We start from the raw sequence: 18,608 nt of genomic DNA on the forward strand, positions 1-18,608 counted from the left end.
CAAGAAATTTGGGACACCATGAGAAGACCAAACCTAAGAATAATAGGGATAGAAGAAGGAGAAGAATACCAACTCAAAGGCACAGAAAATATATTGAACAAAATCATAGAAGAAAACTTTCCTAACCTAAAGAAAGAAATACCTATGAAGATACAAGAAGCTTACAGAACACCAAACAGGCTGAATCAAAAAAAAAAAAAAAAAAAGTCCCCTCGCTACATAATAATTAAAACACTAAACATACAGAACAAAGAAAAGATATTAAAAGCCGCAAAGGAAAAAGACCAAGTAACATATAAAGGCAAACCCATCAGAATAACACCAGACTTCTCAATAGAGACTATGAAAGCTAGAAGGTCCTGGACAAATGTTATGCAGACACTAAGAGACCACGGATGCCAACCCAGACTATTATACCCAGCAAAACTCTCAATCAACATAGGCAGAGTAAACAAAATATTCCATGATAAAACCAGATTTAATCAATACCTGTCCACAAATCCAGACTTACAGAAAGCACTAGAAGGAAAAATCCAACCCAAAGAAGCTAAACACACCCACGAAAACTCAGGCAATAGATAATCCCACACCAACAAACACCAAAGAAGGACAATACAACACGACCACAAAAAATAACAGGAATTAACAATCACTGGTCATTAATATCCATCAATATCAATGGTCTCAACTCACCTATAAAAAGACACAGACTAACAGAATGGATAAGAAAACAGGATCCATCTTTCTGCTGCATACAAGAAACACATCTTAATTTCAAAGACAGACACTACCTCAGAGTAGAGGGCTGGGAAAAGGCTTTCCAAGCAAATGGACCTAAGAAACAAGCCGGTGTAGCTATCATAATATCTAATAAAATAGACTTCAAACTAAAATCAATTGAAAGAGATCAGGATGGACATTACATATTTATCACAGGAAAAATCCACCAAGATGAAATCTTGATTCTGAACATTTATGCCCCAAATACAAAGGCACCCACAATTATAAAAGAAACATTACTAAAGCTTAAAACGCACATCAAACCCCACACATTAGTAGTGGGAGATTTCAACACACCACTCTCACCAAAAGACAGATCTACCAGACTGAAACTTAACAAAGAAATAAAGGACCTAACAGATGTTATGACTCAAATGGACTTAATAGATATCTACAGAACATTCCATCCCAACACAAAAGAATATACCTTTTTCTCAGCACCCCATGGAACCTTCTCAAATATTGACCACATGCTTGGTCACAAAACAAATCTCAACAGATACAAAAAAATTGGAATAACCACCTGTATCTTATCGGACCACCATGCCTTAAAGTTAGACTTCAACAACAACAAAAATTATAGAAAGCCTACAATCTCATGGAAACTGAATAATGCCCACCTGAAACATCAATGGGTCAAGGAAGAAATAAAGAAATTAAAGATTTCCTAGAATTCAATGAAAATGAAAGTACAACATACCCAAACTTATGGAACACTGTGAAAGCAGTGCTAAGAGGAAAATTCATGGCTCTAAATGCACACATAAAGAAGATGGAGAAGGGGCTAGAGAGATGGCTCAGCGGTTAAGAGCACTGGCTCTTCTTCCAGAGGTCCTGAGTTCAATTCCCAGCAACCACATGGTGGCTTACAACCATCCGTAATGAGATCTGGTGCCCTCTTCTGGCCTGCAAGCATGCATGTAGGCAGAATACTGTATACAAAATAAATAAATTAAAAAAAAAAAAAAGAAGATGGAGAAATCCCATATCAATGAATTAGCAGCACAACTGAAAGCTCTAGAACAAAAAGAAACAAACTCACCCAGGAGAAATAGATGCCAGGAAATAATCAAATTGAGGGCTGAAATCAATGAAATAGAAACCAAGAGAACAATACAAAAAAATCAATGAAACAAAGATTTGGTTCTTTGAAAAAATCAACAAGATAGACAAACCCCTAGCCAAATTAACCAAAAGGCAAAGAGAGAGCACCCAAATTAATAAAATCAGAAATTAAAAGGGAGACATAACAACAGACAACGAGGAAATCCAGAGAATCATCAGGTCATACTTCAAAAACCTGTACTCCACAAAAATGGAAAATCTGGAAGAAATGGGCAATTTTCTGGATAGGTACCACATACCAAAATTAAATCAAGACCAGATAAACCATTTAAATAGACCAATAACCCCTAAAGAAATAGAAACAGTCATCAAAAGTCTCCCAACAACAACAACAACAAAAAAAGCCCAGGACCAGATGGTTTCAGTGCAGAATTCTACCAGACTTTCAAAGAAGAACTAATACCAATACTCTTCAAATTGTTCCACACAATAGAAACAGAAGGAACACTACCAAACTCTTTTTATAAGGCTACAATTACCCTGATACCCAAACCACACAAAGATGCAACAAAGAAAGAGAATTACAGACCAATCTCCCTCATGAACATTGATGCAAAAATACTCAACAAAATATTGGCAAACCAAATCCAAGAATACACCAAAAAATTATCCATCATGACCAAGTAGGTTTCATCCCAGGGATGCAAGGATGGTTCAACATACGAAAATCTGTCAATGTAATACACCATATAAACAAACTGAAAGAAAAAACCACATGATCATCTCATTAGATGCTGAAAAAGCCTTTGACAAAATCCAACACCCCTTCATGATAAAGAGAGATCAGGAATACAAGGAACATTCCTAAACATAATAAAGACAATTTACAGCAAGCCAACAGCCGCCATCAAATTAAACGGAGAGAAACTCAAAGCAATTCCACTAAAATCAGGAACAAGACAAGGCTGTCCACTCTCCCCATATTTATTCAATATAGTACTAGAAGTTCTATCTAGAGCAATAAGACAACAAAAGGAGATCAAAGGGATACAAATTGGAAAGGAAGAAGTCAAACTTTCACTATTTGCAGATGATATGATAGTATACATAAGTGACCCCAAAAATTCTACCAAGGAACTCCTACAGCTGATAAACTCCTTTAGTAAAGAGGCAGGATACAAGATCAACTAAAAAAAAAATCAATAGCCCTCCTATACACAAATGATAAAAGGGCTGAGAAAGAAGTCAGAGAAACATCACCCTTTACAATAGCCACAAATAATATAAAATACCTTGGGATAACACTAACTAAACAAGTGAAGGACCTTTTTGATAAGAACTTTAAATCTCTAAAGAAAGAATTGAAGAAAATATCAGAAAATGGAAAGATATCCCATGCTCATGGATAGGTAGGATTAACATAGTAAAAATGGCAATCTTACCAAAAGCAATCTACAGATTCAATGCAATCCCCATCAAAATCCCAACACAATTCTTCACAGACTTGGAAAGAAAAATACTCAACTTCATATGGAAAAACAAAAGACCAAGGATAGCGAAAAGAAACTTGTATGATAAAGCAGCCTCTGGAGGCATCACCATCCCTGACCTCAAGCTCTACTATAGAGCTATAGTAATAAAAACAGCTTGGTACTGGTATAAAAACTAACATACGGATGAATGGAATCGAATTGAAGACCCTGACATTAATCCATGCACATATGAACACCTGATTTTTGACAAAGAAGCCAAAACTATACAGTGGAAAAAAGAAAGTATCTTCAACAAATGGTGCTGGCATAACTGGATATGTCAATATGTAAAAGATTACAAATAGATCCATATCTGTCACCATGTACAAAACTTAAGTCCAAGTGGATCAAAGACCTCAACATAAATCCAGTTACACTAAACTTAATAGAAGAGAAAGTAGGAAGTACTCTTGAACGCATTGGCACAAGAGATCACTTTCTAAGTATAACACCAGCAGCACAGACACTGAGAACAACAATTAATAAATAGGACCTCTTGAAACTGAGAAGCTTTTGCAGGGCAAAAGACATGGTCAATAAGACAAAAAGACAGTCTACAGAATGGGAAAAGATCTTCACCAACCCCACATCTGACAGAGGATTGGTCTCCAAAGTATATAAAGAACTCAAGAAACTAGACATCAAAATACTGAACAATCCAATTAAAAAATGGGCTAGCCGGGCGGTGGTGGCGCACGCCTTTAATCCCAGCACTCAGGAGGCAGAGCCAGGCGGATCTCTGTGAGTTCGAGGCCAGCCTGGGCTACCAAGTGAGTTCCAGGAAAGGCGCAAAGCTACACAGAGAAACCCTGTCTCGAAAAACCAAAAAAAAAAAAAAAAAAAAAAAAAAAAAAAAAAAAAAATGGGCTAAAGAGCTAAATAGAGAATTCTCAAAACAAGAACCACAAATGGCTGAAAGACATTTAAAGAAATGCTCAACATCCTTAGTCATCAGAGAAATGCAAATCAAAACGACTCTGAGATACCACCTTACACCTGTCAGAATGGCTATGATCAAAAATGACAGTCAATGTTGGAGAGGATGAGGAGCAAAGGGAACACTCCTCCACTGTTGGTGGGTGTGAAAACGTGTACAACCACTATGGAAATCAGTATGGCGGTTTCTCAGAAAATTGGGAATCGATCTACCTCAAGACCCAGCCTTACCACTCTTGGGCATATTCCCAAGGAATGCTGATTCATACCACAAAGATACATGCTTAACTATGTTCATAGCAGCACTATTTGTAATAGCGAGAACCTGGAAACAACCTAGATTCCCATCAACTGAAGAATGGATTAAGAAAATATGGTACATATACACAATGGAGTACTATTCAGCAGAGAAAAACAAAGCATAAAATTTGGAGGCAAATGGATGGAATTAGAAAATATCATCCTGAGTGAGGTAACCCAAACCCAGAAGGACAAACATGGTATGTACTCACAAGTGGATTCTAGATATAAAGAACAATCAGACTACAACCCACAGAACCATGGAGGCTATATGGCAGGGGGGACCCTAGGATGACTATGGCTTATAAGTTTTGGTTTTACTCAATTACTGAGCAAACCTCAATGAAACATTTCACTATTAAGATAAGAATTTATACTATATCAAGCTGATAATAGAAAATTTAATTAATTAATTTAAAAATATAAAAAATAAAAATAAAAAATAAAAGAAAAATTTAAACTATTAAAAAACAAACAAACAAACAAACAAACATGTTTTGCTAAAGTAAAAAGGGGGAACTCGGGACTCATCATTCCTCTCCACATTCTATTCTTTCCCTTGTTTTATATATTTAAAATTTTTTATCAGTGGATTCTGCTGGAGTATCTGCTGCAAATCAGCTCCTGTTGCAAATCACCCTCTGGAGTGATGGAAGGATCTTTCTACTGGCACTTGGAGGAGACCCGATCTGGTATTGGTGTGGGCCCGGGATTCTGTTTATGTCGTTCCTCAGGACAATGAGGTTCCTCTTTGGATTCTTGAGCGCTGAGTGCACCCTGTGGCTACTGCTGAAGCCCAACATGACAGAGACTTATTGGGCCTTCGTGAAAAACTCTCCCCTTCTGATGCCAATGGGGATTGAGAGCCCAATATGGCCAACTTTGGCAAGCATTAACGTAAGCCTAGGAACTGTAACCATGCGGTTGGATTCTCCAGAAAGTAATGTATGGTAACTGCTTTTTCAAGTATGTTTGAGAACATGTCACCCTGACACCTTGGAGATTAAGGATAACCCTGAAGGTCACTGACCTCTATTTGTTAACAGTTACATACCAGCTAAGCCTTTTCATTTTCAAAATCCTCTTCAAGCTGGTGTAATACATACTTTTCAGGAGTGGCTCTGTGGACCATTTATTGGCCTCCTGAAATTCATTTAGCCCCCTTTGAAGATACCTTAAAATTTATCATCCTAGCCGGGCGTTGGTGGCGCACACATTTAATCCCAGCACTTGGGAGGCAGAGCCAGGCGGATCTCTGTGAGTTCGAGGCCAGCCTGGGCTACCAAGTGAGCTCCAGGAAAAGCGCAAAACTACACAGAGAAACCCTGTTTTGAAAAACCAAAAAAAAAAAAAATATCAGCCTAAATGTAGCCATTATAAGACCGTTAGTTATGCTCCTTGTGAGCTGCCTGTTTTTTTCTTTATGGTTCTTAGTTGTTCTTTTGCAGAGCTGCCTGATTAAGTCGTGCTGGGATCAAGATAAATGGACCTTGGCGGTTCGTGTTCCTGGAGTTGTATTCATGTCAGTGGATGCCCACACACTCCAGAAGAGAATTTGACATTGCTGCTGCTGTTGTTGCTGTTATAGCAGAGGTGGCCACTGCTGCCACTGTTTCTGGGATTACCATTTCATAATTGCTTACTATAGCTAGCACAGTGGAGACCCTGGCAGCAAAAGTAGCTACCACAGTTAATTAATCTTTCATTCTATTAGGCATGATAAATTTAATTCAATAGTTATATACATTTCAATTGGCTTTTAAAATTATAAATTTATTAACTCAAGTTCCATTTGCCTTTGGGATACCATCTTACAAGGACTCCAATTTGCAGTAAGGCTCGTTAAGGAAGGGAATGGCTCAGTTGCCTTTAACCTACTGGCTATGGGTGGGAGAGGACCTCTGTTGGTCTTTTCTGTGTCGAACACACAGATTGCAAGCCCAGTGCCACTTTGAGATCTTTGGCAGCAGTTAACTCTGCAGCTCACACACATTGAGCCTGTATGATAATGAGTATTCAGAGAGGGGTAATTCCTGGGGGGGCGCTCACCAACCTAAGACAGAGCGCCTGTGTGGCCTGGGCAGGCGTCTCCATGACGGGTAAGGTGACCTGCTGACGTCCCATGCGACCTAAGTCAGAAGCTCACTTTCTAGTAAAAGGGGGGACCTGTAGGGCCCTGGGCCCCCGTTTTGGATAACTGTTGCCTTGCTTGCTGACCTTGACCTTGATATCCTCCCTTTGCTAATTCCTTCCTGGGTTTCACCCTCCAGAATGCTTAAGGGAAGTTCCTTGTCTGTGTATCCTGCATAATGGGCGTTAACAGCTTAGATGCAAGATTGTAAAACATCGGTAGTGAACTTCTGCCCTCCAGGGTTCTCCCATTGTGCTGTAAGCCTGTATTCAAGACCTCCCTCCCTCCTTCAATAAACAGCATTCAGCATTAAAAAAAAAAAAAAAGAAAAGAATTTATTTTTGTCAACTTAAAAAATAAACAGCTGGGCAGTGGTGGCACACGCCTTTAATCCCAGCACTCGGGAGGCAGAGCCAGGAGGATCTCTGTGAGTTCGAGGCCAGCCTGGGCTACCAAGTGAGTTTCAGGAAAGGCGCAAAGCTACACAGAGAAACCCTGTCTCGAAAAACCAAAAAAAAAAAATAATAATAAATTAAAAAAAATAAACAAACAAATAAATAAATAAATAAATTCAGTCAGGTATGATGCTGCATGTCTTTAATCCCAGTACTGGGAAGGCAGATCTCTGAGTCTATATAGTGAGTTCCAGGCCAGCTAGGCTACATAGAAAGACTTTGTCTCATAAAAAAATAAAAATTTAAATAAACTCAGATTCTGCCCCTGGGACTCAATGAGGACAAGCCACTTCAGAGAGGCTCTACAAAACAGGCTGAATGAAGGGTGACACAGTTCAGGGCAGACATCTCTTGCCTTAGTCCTGGCCTCAGAGGCTGAAAGACAAGGATGGGTAGAAGGCAGGGCTTGGGGAGGAACCAGCCTTGGCTCCACCCTTCCCACTTCAGAGCCATGGGGAGCCCAGGTCCTGGTGGGTCACCCCTAGTGCAAGCACCCTACACTGTTCTGCTGCTGCCACTGGAGACAAGCCGCCAGGACCCAGGGGCCCAGAACTTCTTCCTCTGGGTGAGTATTAGACCAGTGAGGTCTTGGGACATCCCTTCCCCCGATCTGCCCTTGATATATTTCCACTCAGCTCTGAGGACCCATAAGCTTTCCCCGTGTCCCCTTGCCATCCAAGTCCTCAGTGGCCATCTGAACTCACACTTAGTGACCGGGTAGTGAGCCCTTTAGGAGCGATGGCCATAGCTAGGACCCTGCTAGGAGTGAGAGTTTTGACCTGTGTTTGCCTAAGCAGCTGCAGATGATGCAGGCTCTGGAGAGGGAACAGGATGCTCTGTGGCAAGGCCTGGAGCTGCTGGAGCATGGCCAAGCCTGGTTTGCAGACCACCTAAGGGAGTCACAGCGACGACAGCTGCATCTGGGGGCCCTTGGTGAGGTAAGGAGTAGCCTCCCGTGCACGGGCTGGAGGAGGGAGAAGCAGGGAGGACGTGGACCTAGGGGAGTCTGCTCTGGAGAGGGCAGGGTTAATGGGCAGGGATCATGAAGTGGAACAGCATTGGAATGACAGGATGCCCCTGTGTTCATTGTTGGGCTGGAGAAGCTGTCTGCATTCCATTCAGAGGGACTGCGCTCGATCACTCCACAGAGGGGGAGTGGCCTGGGCGTCTCTCACAGGGCAGGGATGGACAGGGATGGACAGGGAGGACCCATAAGGGACAAGAGTGGGGTGGGTGGGAGTGGGTGGCACCATGCAGTTAAGGGAACTGCAATGTTAAGGAGATGGAGGTGGAGAGGACTGGATTTTCCCACCTGTCTGGAAGGGTTCTGGGACAAGGGAATCTAGTTGAGCAGAGTGGCCTGTGTGGATCTGTTCCCCCGCACAATGTCACCCTCCAACCCGTCCAGGATTTCCTAATGAGCTTAGACTCAGAGGCTGACTCCCTACAGCTAACCCAGATTCAAAAGGTGAACGCTTGTTTGCGAAGTCTAGTTCAGAAGGTGAGCTTATTGTTTTTAATGTATAGACTTTGGGGAGGTGGAGGGGGTTTGGAGTCACACTGATTTAGCCTCCCCGTATCCATTCACAAGGCTGGTTCCTGCATGGCCAGGGACAGGAGAAAATGCCAAGGGCAGAGAACTTGTGGTAGCAATGGGCAAGCTGACGGGTGTGACAGACCCTGGCTACAGGGTGGGAAGCAGGTGCCAGTCTGGTTCTCTCTCTTCTAGGAGTTGTCAAAGCAGCATGAAGAAGTCACCCAGTCCAAGGGAGAAGTGGCTCAGCCAGGCTACCCCCAGGGGCAGAGGGGCCCTACCCGTGTGTGAGCCCTTCCCTCCCAACACTGCTCAGTAGGAGCGAAGTTGGAGTCAGAATGCCCCCCACAGTCCCCACACACCTTATCTCATCCTGACCCAGCAGCCAGTGGCTTCAGGCTGTGGGTCAATCTCCTAAAAGTGTCCACCGCATCTTGATGTCCCTTACTCTACCCAGTACATGTGCGAAAGCCACCTTCCTTCAGTGTCTCTGGGGAGAAGGCACGATCCCTGAAACCTCCTTCAGCTTAAAGTAAAACTAAGCTAAAGAAGCTGCCCTGGAATTTAAAGTGAAAACTGCACTTGCTGGTGCCCTTGCCCTGCCCCTGCCCTGCCCTGCCCTGCTCTGCCCCTGCCCTCCTGGAATAAACAGCAGCTTTTTTTTAAAAAAAAAAAAAAAAAAAAAAAAAAAAAGCTTTTTGTTTGGTTCCTGTTCAGCACCTCATGGGAATCCATCACTCCCCACCCCAGTCTCTATGGTTTGTTCGGTTGATGCTGTTTTTGAGATAAGGTCTCATAGCTCAGGCTGACCTTGAACTCAGAGCAGCAGCCCTTCTACCTCAGCCTCCCTGTCACAGGGATGACAGGAATGGAGCACCATGCCAGTCTACTCCTTTAAGAAAGATAAGGGAGCTGGGCGGTGGTGGCGCACGCCTTTAGTCCCGGCACTCAGGAGGCAGGGGCAGGCAGATTTCTGAGTTCCAGGCCAGCCTGGTCTACAGAGCAAATTCCAGGACAGCCAGGGATATACAGAGAAACCCGGACCCCAGGGTGGGGAATAAGGGACAAGTGTGACCGAAGAAAAATCCCCTGCAGTTAGGAGGGGCGGGGCCCCGGAGCCATGTGACCATCCCACCTATAGGGCAGACTGAGAATGGTGCTGAACAGAGTCCTGTCCCTGGGGGCTGCCGTGTTACCAGGAAGAGCAACCTAGCAGGAACAGCACCCCTCCAACTGTTCCCCACCAGGCTTTGTCGACCACCCGTCCCCCAGCTCTGTCCTGAGTCACCAAAGTGGAAGAAAGCAAGGCTGGGGTGGCTGGAGGGAGCACGCGGTCGGCAGAGTGGGCAGGGGTCTCCGGCTGATCCTGCGGAGAAGAGAAGAAATGAAAGTGTGCCGAGCTTTGCCGGGAAAGAGGGAAAGTGGAAGCACCTTACCTGTGAGGCCTGGGCCAGCACCAGGAGCTGGAGGAAGGCATGGGTCGGGGGCACTGGGCTGGCTCCTTGACCCACCGCGGTCACCGTCACCATCACCACACTGTCAGGGGCTGCTGAATCGGGGACCTCCAACCACAGGCGTCCCCAGGCAGACTCATTCTGTCCCAGGTGAGCCCTGCAGAGGGCACAGAAGGCTCTGGGTAGCTAAGGCAAGGGGTGGAGCCAAGCACAGGACAGGGTTGAAGACTGAGGGCCAAGAGGTTGGGGCTTGGGATGAGTCCTTGAGCCCCAGTCCTGTAGAACTGAAGGGTGGAGCTGAACCCAAGCAAAGGTAACTCACCACAGACAGGAAACTCACCTGGAGAGGTTGGAGGTGAGGGAAAAGCTAGGATTGACAGACGTCCTAAGATCAAGATCCTGGGGGCCAGAGAAGCTGGCGATGTGCAGGCTGAGAGGGGCCTTGCTGCCTGGGGCCAAGAAACCTGGCGGGCCACTGAGCTGCAGGGGAGGGCAGGTTAGAACCTCTGGTTCTAGTCTCCCCAGCCCTTGCCCACACTTGTCCTCACCTCCAGAAGCACTGGAGCCACAGTGCAAGGCTGGGGGGCTGTCCTGCGCAGGCCTTGTCCCCCTCCATCCTGGCCCACCAGCTCCAGAGAGAAGGGTGCAGAGTCAGAGAGCAGTGTGGGCGGCAGTGAGGCGGCGAGCAGGCCTCGCTCGGGGGGTCCCCCAGGCTCCAAGGGCACCCGGCCCAGATGAGTGCCCTCCGGGACCCTTCGAAGGACAACATGGGAAAAATGTGGCCGGCCTTCCTCAGGGTTCTGTCTAGAGACTAGCCCCGTCACTTCCACCAGCAGCTGGGTCCGCAGACCTGAGGTGGGAGCGAAGGACAGAGTCAGGGAGGTGCAGGGAAAACGGAACGGGACGAACACTCTTATCTCGAACTGGACGGGATCATGTGAGTGTGTCGTGTGAAGTCCACTGAGCTGGAATCTCCCATTAGTGTTCTTTACTCATCAAACAAGACACATACGTATTCATTTACACACACATCCACGTGAGGGAGCACAGGTCCACAGGTCGGGAGGAGTCTGCACTACCTGCAACTGGCTGAGTCAGCGGGTAGAGGCCAGGGTGGGGTCCATCCTCCATGGGGATCCCATAGTGAAAGAGGAAGTCCAGGGAAGTCTGGGCTGGGAAGGGAGGCAGTCAGACACTTTGAGAGGACCATGGTCACCATGTTCACCACACCCCTTCCCAGGAACCTTCTCTCCTTACCTTGCACTCTCACCCGGGGAATCCCCTCAGCTGCTATCTGGATCTCCCAAGACCCTGTCTGAGGGGGGTCAGTCATGGTCACTGTCCAGAACTGTCCAAAGCGACGAGTGCGACCCAGAGGACCTATGCCTTCCTCTGGGCCCTGGGACACCCCTGGGATGGGGACAAGAGACTGTCACATGAAACGATTCTTTTCTCTGCGATCCCCTTGTCCTCCACTCTTAATTTTCCTGTCTGCCTTGAGCCCACATTATGGCACCTTCAGGGTTCTTGATCCAGAAGCTACTGATGTCCCCGTGCATCCGGATTGTGACCTGCCGGAGCAGCCTGTCCACAGCAAACACACAAGTCTCCCCAGGGATGAAGACAGGAGGTTCCAGGGGAAGAGTCACCTGGAGATATGAGCAGGACCAAGGTGGAGAAGAAAGGAAAGCTGGACTGAGGTGGGAACAAAGGCAAGGAGGAGGGAGATGGAGACGCAGCCTCACACAGGGAGAGGGGTCGTCAGCGGGCCCTGGACCAGGGGCAGTGCCACTGTGCCTGGTGACACAATTGGAGGTCAGGGGTTCAAAGAGAGGCCGCCATTTCTTGTCCCCCTCAAAGATGATGAATGGCTGGTTATGGTGGCTCATGTTTTAATCCCAGTACTCAGAAGGCAGAGGCAGGCAGATCTCTGTGGGTTCAAGTTCAAGGCCAATCTGGACTACACGGTGAGTCCAGGTTAGGCCAGCCAGGACTACACAGTGAGACCTTGTCTCAAAAACAAAACTGAACAATGAAATTGTCTTCTCTCAGCCCTGGAGACCAAGGTGGAGGGCAGGAGGGCAGTTTGACATGAAAGGCAAGATGGACGGTGAGAAGCCATGGATCTCAGGGTGTGTGTGCGCGTGACACCTCTCTCCCTGACCTTCTGTCTGAACCCCTTCTCCTTTAGGAAGAGGCATGCAGCATCTCAGACTCCAGACCTGAGCTAAGGACATGGGCTCCTCTGGCCTCCACTCACTCACCAAACCACCACCCATGCTCTCTCCAACAATGGCTGCCACATCCTGAATGTGCTGGTCTTTGGTGAAGATCACCTCTCCTCCTGATGCCAGGGCGATGGCTTCATAGGGTTCGAAACGCAAAGGAGACAAGACCTCTCGCCGTACTCGACCCTGAACCCTCAATGGGTCTTCAGTCACTAGGAATGTCACCTGTGGGCAAATGACAACCCAAGGCTTGGGGTATCCAAGCAGCATGCGTTGTAAAGGAGGGCTCCTGGGCTCCACTTTCTCCAGAGCTGTGGGTGGGACCCCCAGTGTCCCCTCAGTGACACAGCCCTTGGGAGAACTGTCAGCATGTTTCTGAGGAGAGTTTGGATGACACATTTCCAATTCTGTTTTTATACTGGAATTTAGTTTTTCTTTGTGTGGTGCCAGGGGTTGAACCCAGGGCCTCAAGGTAAACACCACTAAGCTACAGCCCACCTTTGCCCAGTGTACAGGGCACAAGGTCTTTGTGCTAACAGAAAAGCACCAGGGAAACCAGGAATATTAAACACACAAGGTTGTCTCTTCAACAGAAGAGATGTATATCCACCTAGAAAGTGGGAGTGATGGAGTAATGGCCTGGTAATCTGTCCTACCTATAGGGCCAGGCCTCACCTGAAGCCCCAGACCATTGTTTATCCCACACTCTTCCTCCCTAGGCCTTTATCCTGAGCATTGTTTCTCAGTCAATAGAACCCATCCTTATGGAAAGAAAGGTCATATGTACTTTGCAGTTTTATTGTGATAACTGTTACCAGGAAACTTTTTCCCAAAGCTGTACTATACTTAAATATGCCTAAAGTAGACTGACCAGGGTCAAACTCTAGAAGTCTGAACCAACACCGGCTGCCTTCTTGCCTCATGTAGACAGTTTCTCTGCCGGCCCTGGTGTCTGCAGAGACTCTCACAGCCCAGGTCTCTGAATGGCTTACCGGGCCCGTTGAGTATGAACCAGCATCGCTAAGGGCACGGACCTTCACTGCGGAGTACGCTGAAGGTTGCGGGGACCTTACATGAGACCACCGTCTTTCCCATCATCTGTAACTAACACTGCTCACCCTGCAGCGCCGCTCCCGAGTCAGGGATTCTACTCGGTTGGTAAGAAAGGCATCCTTGGGGGAGGCGTCAGTGAAGACAAAGATGTCTGAGAGGGGAGGTGTGTGCAGCAGGGCCAGCTGGTAAAGAAGAAAAGGCAGCTGTTAAAAATGGTGGCAGCAGGGGAGAGGCGGGAGGGCAGAGCGCAGGGGGGCCCTGGAAGCAGGGGAGAGGCGGGAGGGCAGAGCGCAGGGGGGCCCTGGAAGCAGGGGAGAGGCGGGAGGGCAGAGCGCAGGGGGGCCCTGGAAGCAGGGGAGAGCCGGGAGGGCAGAGCGCAGGGGGGGCCTGGAAGCAGGGGAGAGCCGGGAGGGCAGAGCGCAGGGGGGCCCTGGAAGCAGGGGAGAGCCAGGGAGGGCAGAGCGCAGGGGGGCCCTGGAAGCAGGGGAGAGCCAGGGAGGGCAGAGCGCAGGGGGGCCCTGGAAGCAGGGGAGAGCCGGGAGGGCAGAGCACAAGGGGGCCCTGGAAGCAGGGGAGAGCCGGGAGGGCAGAGCGCAGGGGGGCCCTGGAAGCAGGGGAGAGCCGGGAGGGCAGAGCGCAAGGGGGCCCTGGAAGCAGGGGAGAGCCAGGGAGGGCAGAGCGCAGGGGGGCCCTGGAGGAGAGGGTGTCTGGCTCGGGCTCCTCCTGGTGGCAGGGCCTGAGAAGGGCAGGAGAAGCGGGGAAGGGAGAAGCAGGGAAGGGAGCCATCAGACCTCCAGGGCAGACAGGCACATCTCAGGCTCATCTCCGCCCCCCAAGGCGTGGATCTCGTTGAGTTTCTGCCAGAAGCTGTCGGGGTCACTGGTTGTAAAGACAGGGCCGAACCCTGGGCAGGGGGAAAGGAAGGTCGGGTGAGTGAGGAGGGTAGAGAGAGTGAGGGAGCTGTGGGACTACCAATGTGGGCACCAGTACCCAAACCCAGGTCCTCTGCAAGAGTAGCAAGTTCTCTGAACTATTTCCCCAGCCCCTCTTTTAAAATGTAACGAGAGAAAATAGTAGTACTCACCTGAGAGGCTCACGGGGAGAGCTGAAAAGTTGGTGAATTTGTAATCCTTACAAGAGAGACTAGACACAGTACTAACACAGCACTGATTCATGCGTCCACGAAGCATGTGGTAAGTCCCTACTCAATGTCAGACACTATAAATCAGACTCAAGCCTCCCCCTGAAGAACTTCTCAGTCCAGGAGGATACATCGGGTACGGGCCCGGTTTAGATGATGAAGCAAAGAAAGATTAGCTGGCCAGCCCAAGGTGCAGTAAGACTCGTAAGCCCAGGCCAGGGAAGCTTTCTACTCAGTTAGGAAAGGACTAACAACCCCAACCTCCCCACAGAACAGACCCATCTTCATCCTAATCTCTAAGGCAGGCGCCTGGAGAGACGGCTCAGCAGGTAAGAGCGCTGGATGTCACTGTTGTGCAGACCAACATGAAGGCAAAACAGCCACCACATTTCATAAGCAAAAAACCCCAAAGACAGTGCAGAAATCTAAGGAGGCCGGAGCACCTGCCCAAGCAGGCACAGGACTTGTGAAAGTGCCACCATTTTAGAGACAGCGGAAGCAGCTACTTCTGCGTGGACACAGGTACCCCGGAGAGGCTCACTCATGACAACAGGTAGAGTGGCCCTGAGGCGCATCTCCTCACTGGAGGCCTCTGGCCTCCTCCCTGGGCCCTCCTTCCCTCCACCCCTGCAGACCAACGCTACCTGGGTCATGGAAGGGCACCAGGACATAGAAAACAGGCTCCATGGGGCTGCCCTGCCGCTGCTCCACGATGCGGCGAGCCTGGACCTTGGCTGCATTGATTTCCTCACCCATGCTGCCTGTGGTATCCAGGACAAAGCTCAGGCTGGAGGCTGGTGTGATGTCCAGCAGCCTGGGGTCCAAGTCAGAGACACAGTGAAGGTTCTGCACGTCCGTCCCCAGTGCCCAGTTCCTCAGTTCCCCCGGGAGCACTGACCGATCTATCGGGGAGCCCATCTCCCGGAGACCACCCACCTGGAGAAACCCCTGTCTCCCAGGCGGCTTCGCAGGAGGCTGAAGGCCTCGATGGAGGCTAGGAGAGCCACTTCTACAGCCTGGAGGTGCAGCATGTGGTGCGGGGAGAAGCCTGGGGACGTGCTGTCCTTGTTGATGCCTCCCCGGGGTGGCTGGGAGCTGCTCTGGTCAAAATGGCCCCCATGGCTACATTTCCCTGAGTTGAGGAAAGAGATTTGGCATGTAAGAGTCAAATGCCCACTGCCTACTAAAGACTATGGGGTCCTACTAAAGGCCACCTGGTGTGGCCTTCTCACCCCTTCCTCAGCAAGGGAGCATCAGGAAATGGTGACATTTTGTGTAAATGTCAAGAGGGGTCAGGGCCTCTCTGCATCCAGTCCCCAGCCCTGCCCAGGCAACAGAGAATGACTGGGTCTCCTCAGAAGCCTGTATCTACCCATGCTGTGCCTATTCCCACACCTTCTCCTAAGGCAACCAGGGTCCCCTGTTAAAGACAAAAGAAGTGACTGTCCGCTCTTCCTTCTAGGGAGCGACCCCATCTGGTACCTGCAGGTTTGGGGGGATGCACTCCAAAGTAACCGGAGGTGAGCAGTGTGAAGTCCAGCATATTCCCAGGGCAGCTCAGCTCCTCACAGTCAGAGCAGGTCGGGTCACCCACTGGGAACAGAAGGCAGGGGCTGCTATACAAGCCTCAACCAGCCGCATTTAATCCCCGGTCACCCACCTAATGTCTCCCTCTCAGCTGGAGAGACAGAAAAGACCACAGGCACCTTGGCCAGGCTTTCTGTACTAGATCCCGGGGCCAGCGTTTGGATGTTTGTGATCGGGGCTGGTGTACCAACCCCAGAAGTGTGGGTACCGATCCTATGGGGGTTCTGCTCTCTGTGAGCCGGACAGGCTACAATCCCGCAGTGGACAGGAGGAGCTCCCTGTGAGTTGGGAGCATGAGGGGACTTTGAGAGAAGGCCATGAAGCTGGCATGAGTGGGCAGAACAAGCTAAATGGAAGACTGCTGTAAGGTCTGAGAGCTGACCCATGATCCTGGATGCTTTCCCCGTGTAAAGCTGAGAAGGCCCCTGAACTGTTCTAGCCATTAGCTAGACTAAGAACACTACCGCCCTGCAGGGATAAAGCAAGGTCACATCCTGAGACCCCAGAAGGTGCTGCAGCAATGGGCGCCCTGAAGGCTCCCTGAGCGCCCACCTCCACACAGGGTCATGGCCATACCTTGTGCCAGGCTCCAGAGCTCCCGCCTTGGCCAGAGGAGGTGAGGGTGTGGTTGCCGCTCCCCCAACTCCACCCAGTTGCTGTGGCTATAGAAATCCTGGTCCCCAGGACAGAGGGAGAGGGAAAGGCATTAATTTGATCTAGTCAGGATCAACACCCTGACATGCCACCTGGTGTTCCCACACACAAAGTATTCCACCCCCTGCTCCTGTTTCCTGTCGCCATGCTCCTGTTCACATTGCCTAGGACTTGTCCCAGCCTTTTCGGTCTCAGAGTCTCAGCCAAGGGCTTCTTCCTAGTAGCCCCTAGGATAAGCCAACACCCCCCACCTCCATGTCTCCCTCTCCCTCCTCTGTAGCTCAGGCAGGGTGTGCCTCACCCACCCAGAGTATGGGAGGCAGGTTAAAAGGCGCTGTGAGTCACCTGCAGGGCATGAAGCGCAGCCCCGAGGCGCTGGCGGGCCAAAGCATGCTGGAAGGCCCTGGTGGCCACCAGGGTCTCCCGCAGAGCCCCCACCAGGAGAGTGCGCCCCTGGACCAGCCGTTCAGCATCGAAGTGCAGGTCAGGGTTGTTCCTGGAAGCCGGCAGGAAGTCTTGGGCTGCATTGGCACGAGACACCTCTCCTAAAGCTGCTCTAAATCGCCGGGAAGGTGAACCAGGTCCAAAGTAGGCAGCAAAGATGTCATCGGCAAGGAGGGTCCGGCCCTAGCGAGAGTGTTGAGGGAAAGAGACTGCAGAGAAGCCCTTTGGCTCCTACCACTGCCCGAATGACCGACCTTAGCACCCGGCACTTAAGGCTGGGTGTGGAGAAGGGAGGGTGAAGAGCCCCACTAGGGAGGGTCAGCTCTGGACTGGCATTCACTATGTAACTAAACCAGGCTGTCCTTAAACAGCAGTTTTCCTCAAGTGCTGGGATTCCAGGTGTGAGCCGCCACATCCAGCTAGGTATAGACTTCTCCAAGGCTGGGGGGCTCGGAATTTCAGGACCAGGTGGTGGTGCAGAGGGGAGTGTGGAGGTGAGCAGGTCAAAGAAAGGTGGGTGAGCCTCCCCTGACCACTAGGGCCCTAAGGGAGGGAGAGGACCCAGGAATGCTCACCCTGTAGTCCTCCAGACGAAGGCGTGGTCGGCCTGGGGGTGGCCGCTCCAGAAAGAGCTGGAGGGTGACATTGAGTGCAGCCTCCTCAGTCAGGTCTTGGTGAGTGACAGAGCCAGGGGCAGTCAGGAGGCTCCAGATGTTGGGAAAGAAGGCAGATGTTGGGGGCAATAGCAGCTGAAGCAGAAGCAGTATTGGGGGGCCCAGGTGGGACAGGGGTACCTCCACAGGGAACATGGCTGAGACATGGACCTAGGGAACAGAAGGATCTCAAGGGAGAAGGAAACCGATTCCAGGGTGGACCTTGCTGTCTCCATGGCACCGGCTGTCCACTTTTTGCCTCAGGTGCCTCTTCTACTCCAGCCCAGCTCTCGCACCCTGAACCGGCAACCCATACAACTCAAGGGCCTATCAGGCCATCAGAGGTTCCTTGGGGTTCTTGTCCTACACCAGACTGAGCCCCAGCCCCACCCCATGAACAAGAAAGTCCCCTTAGGCCTCTTACCTGGTGCCGAGTCTCCCAGGCAGCACTGGCCCGGGTGTGGCGTCACAGGGCACTTAGGTCACAGTTATAATTAACTGGCCTCAGTAGAGTGGGAGAGAGGCCCTTAGCAAGGGGTTGAGGACAGGCAGCCCCAGGCCCTCTTCCATTTATGCCAACCCAGGGCCACAAGACGCAGTGAAAGGCAGGGCGGGCCTCCGTGGCCACAGCGCAGTGCGAGGTGAGCTGGGAAGGAGCCAG

General features: G+C 49.7%; 2 protein-coding genes across 2 annotated transcripts; one reads left to right on the top strand and one right to left on the bottom strand.

Moving 5' to 3' along the window:
• The first annotated feature begins 7,345 nt into the window (after positions 1–7,345).
• On the top strand, positions 7,346–9,363 carry Sapcd1 (suppressor APC domain containing 1). The gene is made up of 4 exons (XM_059243871.1): positions 7,346–7,764; positions 7,997–8,137; positions 8,608–8,700; positions 8,929–9,363. Exons 1-4 carry the CDS (start codon positions 7,588–7,590, stop codon positions 9,022–9,024), a joined length of 507 nt encoding a protein of 168 aa, XP_059099854.1. The 5' UTR covers positions 7,346–7,587; the 3' UTR covers positions 9,025–9,363.
• A 47-nt stretch (positions 9,364–9,410) lies between these two features.
• Vwa7 (von Willebrand factor A domain containing 7) lies at positions 9,411–18,586 on the bottom strand. Its single transcript, XM_059282279.1, has 16 exons — positions 17,870–18,586; positions 17,196–17,477; positions 16,773–16,869; positions 16,092–16,202; positions 15,546–15,741; positions 15,254–15,423; positions 14,260–14,372; positions 13,534–13,650; positions 12,452–12,640; positions 11,704–11,836; positions 11,445–11,597; positions 11,267–11,359; positions 10,736–11,037; positions 10,528–10,667; positions 10,170–10,344; positions 9,411–10,099 (listed from the first exon to the last, which is right to left on the bottom strand). The coding sequence occupies exons 1-16, from the start codon at positions 18,101–18,103 to the stop codon at positions 9,926–9,928; spliced, it is 2,679 nt and encodes an 892-aa protein (XP_059138262.1). The 5' UTR covers positions 18,104–18,586; the 3' UTR covers positions 9,411–9,925.
• Positions 18,587–18,608: the final 22 nt, after the last annotated feature.

Source organism: Peromyscus eremicus, chromosome 16_21 (genome assembly GCF_949786415.1).
Source record: "Peromyscus eremicus chromosome 16_21, PerEre_H2_v1, whole genome shotgun sequence".
In the NCBI taxonomy this organism is placed as follows: Eukaryota; Metazoa; Chordata; class Mammalia; order Rodentia; family Cricetidae; genus Peromyscus; species Peromyscus eremicus.

Coding starts and splice junctions, on each gene's coding strand:
- Vwa7 (XM_059282279.1), bottom strand. CDS start 18,103: ATGTTCCCTGTGGAGGTACCCCTGTCCCACCTGGGCCCCCCAATACTG. Junction 13,651..14,259: donor TGTGCCTGTCTGCCCTGGAG/GTCTGATGGCTC, acceptor CTTCTTTACCAG/CTGGCCCTGCTGCACACACC. Junction 10,668..10,735: donor TGGCTCCAGTGCTTCTGGAG/GTGAGGACAAGT, acceptor CCTCCCCTGCAG/CTCAGTGGCCCGCCAGGTTT.
- Sapcd1 (XM_059243871.1), top strand. CDS start 7,588: ATGGGTAGAAGGCAGGGCTTGGGGAGGAACCAGCCTTGGCTCCACCCT. Junction 7,765..7,996: donor CCCAGAACTTCTTCCTCTGG/GTGAGTATTAGA, acceptor TTGCCTAAGCAG/CTGCAGATGATGCAGGCTCT. Junction 8,701..8,928: donor TGCGAAGTCTAGTTCAGAAG/GTGAGCTTATTG, acceptor TCTCTCTTCTAG/GAGTTGTCAAAGCAGCATGA.